Raw genomic sequence first — 13,859 nt, forward strand, 5'->3', positions numbered from 1 at the left:
TGAAGGCCACCTTTTGCTAATCTGCTTTGACACATAGCAATACTGAAAGGGCACTTCATAAGAAGGGAAGTGAAATATGAACTAGCTGTTCTGTTTAAGAGGGACCCCTTTCACAGAAGCAGTTCTGAGGTCTATAGTTTCTGTTTGTTAAAAAGCAGCGATAGCTGTGAGTTTGTGGAGAACATTGCTTCTTTCCTTCGGATTATAAAGGGAGATTTAAGTACGCACATTGAAACCAATGTACTTAACTTTGGCTGGATTGTTGCTGCTGCGTTATGTTCATTATGTATTGATATTAATAGAGCTAGTTCAAAATAACACTTTGGGGACGACTGAGTCCTTCTCCTCTTGTCCCTCTCTTCCTCTCTAATCCCAAGAGAGATGTTGGACTTCAACTCCCAGAAGCCTCCGCCATGCTGGCCAATAGTGTGGGATTCTGGGAGCTGGAGTCCAGGCTAAATCTCTCTTCAAGGGCCCAGTTTGGGATGACTGTGAGGCAAAGCATGAACAAAGATGCCGTTTCCCCCTCATAATTCCCCTGCTCAGGCCGCCCTCGAGGGCTTTAGCGCGGGCGCCGCCGGAGGAGGAGGAGGAGGAGGAGGAGGCCAGGGCTAGGCCGAAGCGCGGCCGAGTGGCGGCGTCGGCGTCTGAGGCGATGACTAGGCCTCCTGCAGCTGCCCTTCCTCCTCCTCAGGCGGTGCGCCTCCTACGACTAGGCCGCGCGGCCTACTCGGCTTCGCTGGCGGCCCAGGAGCGCTGCGTGAGGCGGCAGAGGGAGGGAAGGGAGCCCGCGGCGGGGAGGCTGCTGCTGTGGGAGCCCGAGGGCCCGGTCTACACGGCGGGGCTCCGGGGCCTGGCCTCCTCCTCGTCCTCCTGGGCCTCGGCGGAGGAGGAGGCCCGGCTGAGGGCTCTGGGCGCCGGCTTCGAGCGCGTCCCCCGCGGCGGCCTGCTGACTTTCCACGGCCCCGGGCAGCTGGTGGCCTATCCGGTGCTGGACCTGAGGCGCTTCGGGCTCCCGCTGCGGGGCTACGTGGGCGCCCTGGAGGCCCTGGGAGTAGGCCTCTGCCGCCGCCTCGGCCTCGGCCTCGCCTCCGCCAGGCCCCCGCCCTACACCGGCGTCTGGCTCGGGGAGAGGAAGGTGGCCGCCCTCGGTGGGTTGGAAGGAAGGAAGGAGAGGAAAGGAAATGAATGGCGGGAGAGAGAAGGGAAAGAGAGAGGAAGAAAAAGAAATGAAGGGGAAAGAGAGAGAGAGAGAGAGAAAGGAGAAAAGAAATGAAGGAGAGACAAAATGAAGGGGAGAGAAAAAGAAACGAGTGGGAAAGAAAGAGAGAGAGAAGGGAGAGAAAGAGAAAGGAAGGAGAAAGGAAGAAAAAGAAATGAATGGGAGAGAAAGAAAAAGAAATGAGTGGGAAAGAAAGAAAGGGATGAAGGGGAGAGAAATTAAGGAGAGGAAGAGAAAGAAAGGAGAGAGAAAAAGCAATGAAGGGGAATGAAAGGGAGAGAAAGAAAGAAAGGATAAAGAAAGAAATGAAGGGAAAGAGAGAGAGAAGAATGAAGGGGAAAGAGAAAGGAAGGGGAAAGAGAGAAAGAAAGGAATGAAGGGGAGAGAAAAAAAATGAAAGGCATAAGAGAAAAGGAAAGAAGGAAGGGGAGAGAAACAAGGAAATGAAGGAGACAGAAAGAAAGAGAGAGGAAATAAGGAAGGAAGGGGAGATAAAAAATGAAGGAGAGAAAAAAGAGAAGGAGAGAAATCAATGGGCTAGAAAAAAAGAAATGAAGGAAACAGGAAGGAAATAGAAAGAAAGAAATAATGGAGAGAAAGAAAAAGAAATGAAGTGGAAAGAGGAAGGAAGGAAGGGGAGAGAGAAAAAGAAATGGAGAGAAAGGGAAAGTGAGAAATGAATGGGTTAGAAAGAAAAAGAAATGCAGGAAATAGAAGTAAAGAGAGAAAAATGAGGAGATGGAAAGGAAGAGAGAAAGGAATGATGGGGATAAAAAGAAAGAAAGAAGGACAGAAAGATGGAGGGAGGAAGAAAGGAAGGAGAGAGTAAGAAAAAAGCGAAAAATGAGTGGGCTAGAAAGAAAAATAAATGAAGTGCATAGAAAGAAAGAAATGAAGAAGAGAAAGAGAAAGAAAGGAAGGGGATAGAAAGAAGAAAGAATGGAAGGAGAGAAAGAAAAAGAAATGGACAGAAAGAGAGAAATGAATGGGCTAGAAAGAAAAGAAACAATAACAATAATTTATTTATATTCTGCTTTTTCTCAAGGAATCAAAGCGGATTACAAGAGTAAAATGATATAGCATACAATTAAAATTAAAATTTAAAAAATGAAGGAGGAAGGAAAGATGATTAAGGGAAAGGAAGGGAGGAAGGATGAAAGAGAGGAAATGAAGTAGCAAAATGTAGGCGGAAAGGAAAGGAGGAAGGAATGAAAGGGAAAAAGAAGAGTATAGGAAAAGAAATAAAATATTGATTGAAGAGGGGAAAAAGAAAGAATATTGTTTCAAGGGGGAAGGAAAGAAAGAAGAAAAGAAAAACTTTGGTTGTGATTTGGAAAATATTATATGGATGGAAGGAAGGAGAAGGAAGGAAAAGAAGGCAAGAGATAAAAAAGGAAGTAAGAAATAATGGGGCAAGGAGGAAGTGTGTATGGGGGAGAATGAAGGAATGAAAAAAAGAAGATAAAGAAAGAATAATGGGAGGGGAAAGTGTGTGTATGTATGGAGTGAAAGAAGGAATGTAAGAAAAATAAGGGAAGAGAAGGAAAAAGGAAGGAGTGGATGGAGAAAGTTTATGTGGGAGAAGGAAGGGAGGAAAGAAGAAAAGATTGAGAGAGGGACTGAGGAGGACTCTTAAGCATTATTCCTTCTACCAATGGCTCATGATAATATATTCTATTTACAATTTGTATAAAATATGTTTATATATATATATATATATATATATATATAGAGAGAGAGAGAGAGAGAGAGAGAGAGTATCTGACGCTACATTTTGTTCTGGAGAAAAGACAGGATAGAAATAAACAGAACAACAAAACAACAGAACAGTATTTATTATGTATTGATATCTTGCCTCCCAGCACACAAAGCAGCTCAAATTATTACCCTTTTTTTCATTTATATAGTTAAGTGCATTGTTTAAATGTGTTGCCAGCTGCCCTGGGTCCTGTACTAAAAGCAAAGAGGAGTATAATGTAAACAAACAAACAAAAATAGTGATTTAATTTGCTTTAGTCCCTATTGTCCCTATTATTTCTAATTCCATTGTAGCCTGCTTTTCCTTCAGAACTGGGCCTTGAGCCAGGTTACTGAAATTAAAACAAGTACTGATAAAAAAGACTTGCAAAGGCATTAGTAAAAATATACAATCAGTCACTTTTAAAAGGTAACAACCTTCTTTACAGGTTTTTAAACACAAACTGGAATTGTTGGCGGTGCTTTAAGTGAGTATTCCTGTATGGCCTTTGAGGTCTCCTTCTAACTCCAGGATTCTATCACTCTGAAACTTTTACTTGTATTTCTTAAAGAGAATTGTAGTTTGTTTTCACTTTTAATAGTACACACACACACACACACACACACACACTTTTAGTTATATAGATGGACCCTATACTGGGAGAAAAATAGGATAATAAATAAATACAAAACAAATGAACAGTGTCGCATAATGGCTGAAGTTTCCATTGGGGAGGGTAAGGTATCCATGGTCTCTTTCTAGGCTGATTGACAGACTTCTTTTGTGTCCCATTCTTTAGGTGTGCATTGTGGAAGGCATATAACCTCGCATGGCTTGGCTCTGAACTGCTGCACTGACCTGACTTGGTTCAAGCACATAGTCCCCTGTGGACTGGAAGGGAAGGAGGTGACTTCCCTGAGCAAAGAACTGCAGAGACATGTCTCCGTTGAAGAAGTTACTGAGCCTTTCCTGGATGTATTTCAAGAGGTGTTTAAGTGCACTTTAATAGATGAATCTCCAGAATCAAAAGACGCCTGTTTAAGAGAATGACGGATGCACCGTTTTTACACATCCCTGGGAGCACAGAGTGCTTTTCCCTCCTTAAGATGCTGAAACATGCAACAAACTTTATATAATGAGAGTTATCCTCTGTTATGTAAACATGATATATTGGCAATTGCCTGCCCAATAAATCATGGGAATGTTACCTGTTTGGAGAGAGAATTCAGGATTCTCTGACCCAGAATTTTCAGTGTTGCCAATAAAGCTACAATTTCCAAGAATCTATGATAATTTAACTCAGCCTTTTAAAAAATTGTGGCATCCATAACAGGGTTGAAACATCTATTTTGTATCTGTTCAAGGGCCTAAAATGAGACCATGTGCCTTTGAATGTATGTTTGATTCAAACACTACTGTTCCTATTTATCTTTTCTTGGAAAATAATGCATATAAAAAGTGAGGGACTGTAGAGGCGATGGTGAGACTGTAGTAAAGATGGGGAGGAAATATTTCTGGAGGAAGCAAGATTGCCTTGTAGTTCACTCTTGAGAATTATGGAATATTGTTTTCTGTCTTGGAAAAGAATAGCCCATGATAAACAGTCAGAATCCTGGTTTCTGTTTTTAATAGCAAAGCAAGTGTGTAGTAGTCCCATAGGAAAATGACAGCAAGATTGTAGGAAACAGGCTGCATCCACACTGCACAATTAATGCTGTTTAACACTGCTTTAACTGCCATGGCTCAATGCTATGGAATTCTGGGATTTGTAGTTTTGTGCGATGTTGGCTTCACTTTCAGCTCAAACTACACATCCCAGGATTCCATAGGATGGAGCTGTGGCAGATAAAGTGGGGTCAAATTGCATTAATTCTGAAGTCTGGAAGCAGTTGGAGTTAACAACTGTGTTAATATGTAGAAAGATTTTGCTGTATTTTCGACACAACATGAATTGGTTTTCTCTAACACAGCTAAAAAAACCCAAAACTGTTTTCGTCTTTACAAAAGGTGGAACAGCTGCAATCATCTGTCATCTTCTTTAGCCCCAGTAAACTAATAGACTAAGGACATATTTGTTTAACTTGTCTCTACAATTTATAGAGTCCCTTCTAATACGATATTTTATTTCTATATTTGTTATTTATTTTGTCATAATTACATCTCCCTTTCAGCATGCATATCCTCCAGTGTGGCTTACAGACAACAGAATTACAGTATATATCAATAAAACCCATGATAAATTGGATTGAAACTGGGTTGATGTTAGGAGTTGACATATTCCTATAGCAACTGAGGAGATGTATTTCCAGCGCTGGTGCTAATAGGGACAGAAGGAAGATTTACAATTTTTTGCATTACCAACAAAGAGTGTGTGGACCATCAAGACACCCAATCGAGGAAAAAGCCAAATGCCACAAGGATTATTTGTGACTGGGAAAATGCTGTCAGCACAGAACACAAGGATATTTCATGAAATAATCTTTTTGCACAAAACCCACAAATTGCACAAATGAATTTGCCACAAAAAAAGTCTTGAAGTATGAAAAATGGCTATTAAATGGGGAGGACCCATTTAAAAAAAAGTTTGTTTTTCCATGCAAGAATGAAATAAGTGAAGATTCATATTCCTAGCTTTTAGCTGCCAAAGGAAAAGGATAAATGGTTGGCTTTACCAAGCAGGGCCTGGACAGGTAGAAAGAAGGCTTTGAGGTCCTAATGAAACAAGAAGCTGCAGTCCATGGAGGCTGATGGGAGCCTTCAGCTTTTATCAGAAACTCCTCCAGGGAATGTTGTGAGGAGGAGTGAAGATAGCAGGAAGGAACATCAAAACCTAAGTTACATGAATGACACCATAATACTGGCGGAAGACATCACAGACTTGGAACAGTTACTAAGGAACATCGAAAGTGCAAACGCAGGCTTGATGCTGAACATAAAGAAAACAAATGACTACAGAAATACACAAATTCAACCTAAATGCTATTTAACATTTACATGAAACCGCTGGGAGAGATCATCTGGAGACACGGGGCGCGGTGTTATCAGTACGCTGATGACACCCAAATATGTTTCTCTGTGTCTCTGACTGATGCAGTGACCAGGGATGGCATCTCTCCTCTAGATGCCTGTCTGGCGTCAGTAATGGGCTGGATGAGGGAAAACAGACTCAGCTTGAATCCAGAGAAAACGGAAGTACTCGTGATAGGTTCCCCGGGCCCGGGGATGGAGATTTGTCCACCTGTCCTGAATGGGGTCACGCTTCCCCTGAAGGACTCTGTTCGCAGTTTGGGGGTGCTTCTGGACTCATCACTCCACCTTACATCTCAGGTGGATGCGACAGTCAGTAGCACTTGTTATCAGCTTCGGCTGATACGCCAGCTGCGTCCCTACCTGGGCCGAGGGGACCTTGAAACGGTGGTACATGCTCTGGTAACCTCTTGGTTGGATTTCTGTAATGCGCTCTACATGGGGCAACCTTTGTACCAAACCGGGAAGCTTCAATTAGTGCAGAATATGGCAGCTAGGTTAGTCACTGTTTCCTCCAGGACTAGCCACATAACACCTATTCTGCAAGATCTTCATTGGCTGCCCATTCGCTTCCGAGCCCAATACAAGGTGTTGGTTATTACCTATAAAGCCCTAAATGGCTTGGGCCCAGGGTACTTGGAGGACCGCCTCTCCCCATATAATCCGCCCCGCGCTCTCAGATCGGCCAGGAAGCAATTGTTGAGGGTTCCTGATACGAAGTATACCATGACTGCACAGAGGGCGTTTTTCAACTCGGCCCCGCAGCTTTGGAACTCTCTTCCCGGCGAGCTCTGCTTGGTTACCTCCCTTGACCTGTTCAGGAAGAAGCTAAAGACCTTCCTCTTCCAACAGGCTTTCCCCCAGACGCTGTGATTTCTGCTCTCTCCCCATTACACTAGCATTTTAAGCTAGTTATTGTTGTGGTTTATAACCTTACAATTTTTATCTTGTTTTTAATACTCTGATGTATTGTCATCGATTTTTTATGTTATTATTATCATCAAACAATGAGGAAATAGAAATAGTTAAAGAATTCCCATACCTAGGATCAAACATTGATCAGAATGGTGACTGCAGTCAAGAAATAAGAAGACTAGGAATGGGAAGGGCCGCTATGAAAGAACTAGACAAGATCCTAAAGAGTAAAGATATACAACTGAGCACTAAAGTTAGGATCGTCGAAGCCATGGTATTATTCCCTATCGTTATGTATGGATGTGAGAACTGGACAGTAGAGAAAGCAAACAGAGAAAACTCATTTGAGATGTTGTGCTGGAGAAGAGTGCTGAGGATGGATTCCTGTGTCCACTGCACCACAATTCAAGAAGGACATGGAGAAGTTGAAATGTGTCCAAAGGAAGGCCACCAAAATGGTGAAGGGTCTGGAAACCATGTCCTATGAGGAAAGACTTAGGGAGCTGGGGATGTTTAGCCTGGAGAAAAGAAGGTTAAAAGGTGATATGATAGCCCTGTTTAAATACTTGAAGGGATGTCATATTGAGGAGGGAGCAAGCTTGTTTTCTGCTGCTCTGGAGACTAGAACACAGAACTATGGATGTAAGTTACAGAAAAAGAGATTCCACCTAACATTAAGAGAAACAGAACATAAATACAAGATCACAAGAGTATAGTGGAGTCTCCTTCCTTGGAGGTCTTTAAACAGAGGCTGGATGCCCATCTGTCACCAGGAGTGCTTTGATTGTGAGTTCCTGCATGGCAGGGGGTTGGACTGGATGGCCCTTATGGTCTCTTCCAACTCTATGATTTTATTCCTTCTTTGGAGGTCTTTAAACAGGCTGGATGGCCATCTTTTAGGGGTGCTTTGATTGGTATTCCTGCATGGCCAGGTGTTGGACTGGATGGCTCTTGAGGTCTCTTCCAAGTCTATGATTCTATGATACTGGGGACAGCCAAAAAGACAAACAAATGGGTCTTTGAGCAGATCAAGCCTGAAATCTCCTTAGGGGCCAAGATAACTAAATTGAGGCTCTTGTATTTTGACCACATAATGAGAAGATATGGATCACTAGAAAAGACGATAATGCTACAAAAGGTGGAGAGAGGTAGAAAGAGAAAAAGACCACATGTCAGATGGTTGAACTTTATGAAGGAGATCATGGCCCTGAATTTGCAGGACCCGAGCAGAGCAGTGGAGGATGGGGGCACTTGGAGATGTCATCCACAGGGTCACCATGAGTTAGGATCGACTTGAGGGCAGCTTACAACAACAACAAAAAAGTCCCAAACTACATTTTTTCCAAGCTCTGCAATGCAAGGATGAGACCCAACATAAACAACCAGCTCCTCCCAATAAGAGATGCCTCTGCCACTGCTAGGAGAGATCACCTGATCAATCATTCACAGAACATAAATACAAGATCACATTTTGCAAAAGAGGGAGGTGGTTGTCGTATTTGTAAGGCTGCTGACGTCTGCTCAGGAACTCTCTGGATTGGCAATTCTTCCGTAAGTATTTCATGGCTTTGCTTCTAGACTGTAAGAAGAAAGAAAGTTCATAACTTGATGTTATTTTGAGTGGCCACATGGAGGAAGGTTGCCAGTGGTTTCTCCTCTGTGGAAAGTGGAATGCGAGTGAAAGATCCACGCAAACGGATTTGGATGGGCTGCAAAGCAAAGGGAGGAGAAGTAATAGGTTTGTGGAAAGAGTGGACACGTTGTGTTAACTAAACTGGAAGAGTTCTTTTAACTGCTTCATAGTAGCTTAGGAGAGGGATAGGGAGTTCTGGCAAAGCCTAAAGCTTTACTAACATCTGTTGGTATGTGGGAACATGTTTGAAAGTGAAAGATGGGCAACTTCTATGGGCTTTGGGGTCAGTTTAGTGGTCAGGGGTTCACACATTGTCAAGAATGAAAAAATGGGGAGATGGAACCCAAAACAAAGTGGCTAAAATTCCATGTCTAGTTTTGATCCTGTGTGCACTTTAATAGTGTTAAACAGTAGGCCCTGTGACTGTTAATGTGATGTTCCTGGAGTTTTCCAAGACATCATCACCATCATTGTATTTATATTCACAGTCCAGCTGTTTCCTGTGTTTGAGACTCAATAGTTAAAAGAGAGGCAGCTAAAAAATTTACACCGTACAAAAGTTACAAATGTAGGCTAAGTATCCTCTGTTATGGCCTACGGCATTTTAGCTGTTATTTTAGCTCCTTCCAAATATTGGCAAAATCACCTCTGAGTATTCATTGCCAATGAAAACCCGTATGAAATTTAGGGGTTGCCATACATCGACAGGGGACTTGAAAGCGCATACATAGACACATACAAATTGCCTGGAGAATTTATCTAGGTTGCTTAGTTTTCCAGACTTTAAACATTCAAAGCCTTTTCTCAAATTAGCCTTACACCATTCATTAGTATCAGTCAAATTGCAGAAGATTTCAAGGTGGGACTTCAGAGAATCTCTTCAAAGGTTCCAGCTGCCAGCCCTGGGTCCTTTTGCATCTGCCTTATGAATACATCAAGTCTGCATTTCATTGAGACCCTATGGCAGTGGTCCCCAAGCTTTTGGGGGCTACTGCCCTCTTTCCGGTTGGGCAACATCTCTGTCAATGACTTGGATGAAGGAACAGAAGGAGAGCTTATCAAATTTGCAGATGACACCAAATGAAGAGGAGTATCTAATACCCCAGAAGAGAGCATCAAGATTCAAAGTGACCTGAATAGATTAGAAAGCTGGGCCAAAGCTAACAAAATCAACTTCAACATGGAGAAATGTAAGGTACTGCACTTAGGGCAAAAAAATGAAATGCAGTCCTGGAAAGCAGCCAACAGAGCAGCTCCAAAACAAAACAGATTCCTAAACAAAAAGACTTCACACAGAATTTGTGGAACCAGATAAGTCTTGAAAGGCAGACTTGCAGGCAAAGGCAAATGAAGTCAGGAATCAGTCCGAGTATAAGCCAAAGGTCAAGCCAAGAGCGAAGATGGACAGTCCAGGTCAAGCATTCCAGAAAAGTAGCGTGGTTAGGTCAGTCCATAGTCAAAAGGTTCAAGCCAAGAAATTAATACCAAGTCAGGATGCAAGATGCTTTCTCCAGAGAACTCCGGTAGCTTCTGATGAAAGCCCTGGTGTCCTTCCCAGCCTTTAGTGCAAGAGGTCTTGATAAGCTGGCATTTTTCATAAAGCCTCCTTGAGCCCTTTCAAGATTGTCTCTAGCTAAAGATAGGTATGTGCTTGTCCTCCTCCTTATGTGGAGGGACTTAGGGAGCTAGGGATGTTTAGCCTGGAGAAGAGAAGGTTAAGGGGTGATATGATAGCCCTATTTAAATATTTGAAGGGTGTCATATTGAGGAGGGAGGCAGCTTATTTTCTGCTGCTCCAGAAAACAGGACCTGGAACAATGGATGCAAGCTACAGGAAAAGAGATTCCACCTCAACATTAGGAGGAATCTCCTGACAGTAAGGGCTGTTTGACAGTGGAAGACTCTGCTGCCTTGCAGTGTGGTGGATTCTCCTTCTGTGGAGGTTTTTAAGCAGAGGCTGGATGGCCATCAGTCGCAGGGAGGGCTTTGAGGGTGGCTTCCTGCATGGTGGAAAGGGGTTGGATTGGATGACCCTTGGGGGAGCCTCCCAACTCTATGATTCTATGCCAATGGACCCCAGCAGGGAACTGGGAAAACCACTTTTGGGTATCCCTTGCCCAAGAAAACCCTATGAAAAATCCACAGGTTGGCCATAAGTTCACTTGAAGACACACACAAGCTACTGCTTAGAGGGCTTGATGGTTTCCAGACCTTTTACCATCTTGGTTGCCCTCCTCTGAACACTCTCCATCTTTGCCAATTACGCTCATAAATCCTAGTAATGATGACCCACCAAGAGGGCCCTGGCTGTGATTTACACTTGTGTAGACCCATTGTGGCATAGTGGTTTGAATGTTGGACTATGACTGGAGTCTGGAGTTCGATTTTCCGCTCAGTGACGAAACCCACTGTGTCTCCCTGGGCAAGTCACACTCTCTCAGCCTCAGGGGAAGGCAATGGCAAACCTCCTCTGAGCAAAGATTGCCAAGAAAACCCCATGATAGCTTTGCCTTAGGGTCTCCATAAGTCGGAAACGACTTGAAGGTACACAAGAAGAACAAGAAGACCCATCCTAGCTGGGTGCTGTCTTGTTCTTCTGCATCTCTTCCTAGAAGGTGACAGGCAGAGATTATCTGCCTGGATTTATGGGTTAAGCACACTGCAAGGCAAATTGCAGGACATATTTCAGGATAATATACGCACCCCATGTTAGAACATTTTGTATAATTTTAGGGCACACTCCTAAGGTTTTGGCCTTAAGCTCCTTCAAAGCAGGCGTGGACCGTACACCAAAGTCCTTTCCCCCTCCTGTTCCTTGGAATCATAAATGTATTTCATAACGCTAATGTGGAATCTCTCATTGCCAGATTAAAGGTCAGGAGATTCCCATCAAACTCTCTTGGGACAGAACGTAGGGAGAGGGAAGTTACATTTTCAATCCCATAGCTAGTAAGGCTTCTCTCGCTGCTGTCTTGCAGCCACTGTTATCCTTTTTGTGTAGGGCTGGTAGAACCTCTACCAACAGTTGCAATCTATCTTTAGTGCAGTGGACCCTTGGTATCTGCTGGGGTTTGGTTCCAAGACTCCCATGGATAGCAAAATCCATGGATACTCAAGTCCCATTAAATACAATATCCTAGTAAAATAGTGACCCTTATATAAAATGGCAAAATCAGGGTTTGCTTTTTTGGAACCTATATACATAGTTTATATAAAAAGGCAAATTCAGGATTTGCTTTTTGGGATTTATATTGTTTATATGAAATGGCAAAATCAAGGTTTGCTTTTTGGAGCCCATATAGTTGGACTTGTAACATTCTTATGTTTTCCTATTGATTGCCACTGTGTTGATATTGCTTATTGTTATTGTCTGCTTTATATGCTGGGGGGCTGGGAAGGGATTAGTTTGCTTATATTGTATTTTTATTGTACTTCCACTGTTGCGAGCCGCCCGGATTCCTCGTTGGTTGGGTGGGATACAAATAAATTATTTACTTATTATTTATTTTACTATATAAAATGGCAAATCCAGGGTATTCTTTTTGGGATTTATATGGTTCATACAAAGTGGCAAAATCAGGGTTTGCTTGTTGGGATTTATATAGTTTGTGGATGCTTGAATCAATGGATAAAATATCCATGGATATGGAGGGCTAACTGTAAATTTAGTTAATTTGGTTTATTTGGGGAAATGCTTACCTTGGCTGTGTGAGAGAGGTAAAAGCCAGGCACAAGGTCCAGCACCAACTATACCAGTATGGAGAATTATATATCCATTTCTTAAGAAAAATAGACAGTAACACACACAGAGAGATACCTTATTCAAACTTACAGCATACATTGCTGACCAAATACCAAAGGATGCTTTATGGACTTTACAACTCTTGGAAGATTTTTGCATTCTCTTTCCCCCTCCTTAGATAGATAGGGATTTCCTGCAGGCCAACTTCTCTCTCTCATTCAGACTAACAATGTGATTTAGATCACTCCCTCTTTGGGACTAACAAACATTAAAGATTTTTTCCTGCCTTGTTGGGTCCTTCATCTTCCTTCTCCATCAACTTTCATTGGAAAGATTGTGACATAAATATTTCTTCTTAACCTTAATTATTCAGTAGCTACATTAAAGCCACTAGTAAACTTTTGTTTGAACTGCAAACTACTTGTGTTGTTTTTGAGTCAGTCTCAGTTCTTAAGGAAGTAGAGCTAGACAAGGACACCTTTTCTGCTATTCTGCTGATTTTAAAGCTAGACCCTAACAAGGCTTAGCTTTGACATTTTTGATATTTCAATTTTTTTTTGTTTCCTATCTGAATGAAGCCTTAGGAAACTCAAATCGCTCTACAACAATGCCTAGACAAGATCTGGAGCCTGTTTAGGGATACACAAGAGATGGAAGGGGGATTCTGGTCTTGTGGGACTGGACAGAACTCATCCTTTGGCTTGTCAGTGTCCATCTGAAATGCAGAGTGTGAGGTGTATGTGTGTTTGTGTGCCAGTGCTCCTCTATAGTAAGCACCTCTATTTCCCATCTTTCTGCACCGATGTGGGTATGTGCCCCATCCCAGTGGTCTCCCAGTGTCCTAGTACAACACTGAAACCACTATACCACGTTGGATCTCTACATTAGCACATTAATAATAATAATAATAATAATAATAATAATAATAAACTGTTTATTTATATACCGCTTTTCCTTGAGATCAAAGTGGTTCACATCAGATAAAACCATAACAGCATCGTAATACAATATAAAACAGTTAAAACATTGATGTACAGGTATAACTATACCAAAACATTATTTAACATTACAAATTATACAATTAAAACTATAAGATGTCCAATATCATAATCTAATAGGGGAATGTTCCTTAACGGGTGCTGTAGGTCCATCATATGGCACCTTGCAAAGAAGCTAATAAAATGTGGGCTAGACAAGGCAACTGTTACATGGATCTGTAACTGGTTGACCGGCCGAAGCCAAAGGGTGCTCAACAATGGCTCCTTTTCATCCTGGAGAGAAGTGACCAGTGGGGTGTCCAGTGGGGCTCTGTCCTGGGCCCAGTGCTATTCAACATCTTTATCAATGACCTGGATGACAGAATTGGGAGCATACTTATCAAATTTGCAGATGACACCAAATTAGGAGGAATAGCTAATACCCCAGAGGACAGGATCAAGATTCAAAACGACCTGAATAGACTAGAAAGCTGGGCCAAAGCTAACAAAATGAAATTCAACACAGAGAAATGTAAGGTATTGCACTTAGGGCGGAAAAATAAAATGCACAGATATAGGATGGGTGACACCTGGCTGAATGAAAC

General features: G+C 42.5%; 1 protein-coding gene across 1 annotated transcript; it reads left to right on the forward strand.

Annotated features, from left to right (window-relative positions):
- Positions 1-368: 368 nt before the first annotated feature.
- On the forward strand, positions 369-5,029 carry LIPT2 (lipoyl(octanoyl) transferase 2). The gene is made up of 2 exons (XM_089513088.1): positions 369-1,151; positions 3,760-5,029. Exons 1-2 carry the CDS (start codon positions 656-658, stop codon positions 4,008-4,010), a joined length of 747 nt encoding a protein of 248 aa, XP_089369214.1. The 5' UTR covers positions 369-655; the 3' UTR covers positions 4,011-5,029.
- The last annotated feature ends 8,830 nt before the right edge of the window (positions 5,030-13,859 follow it).

Source organism: Sceloporus occidentalis, unplaced genomic scaffold, assembly GCF_023333645.1.
Source record: "Sceloporus occidentalis isolate IW3139 unplaced genomic scaffold, rSceOcc1.0.p SCAF_2, whole genome shotgun sequence".
Lineage (NCBI taxonomy): Eukaryota > Metazoa > Chordata > Lepidosauria > Squamata > Phrynosomatidae > Sceloporus > Sceloporus occidentalis.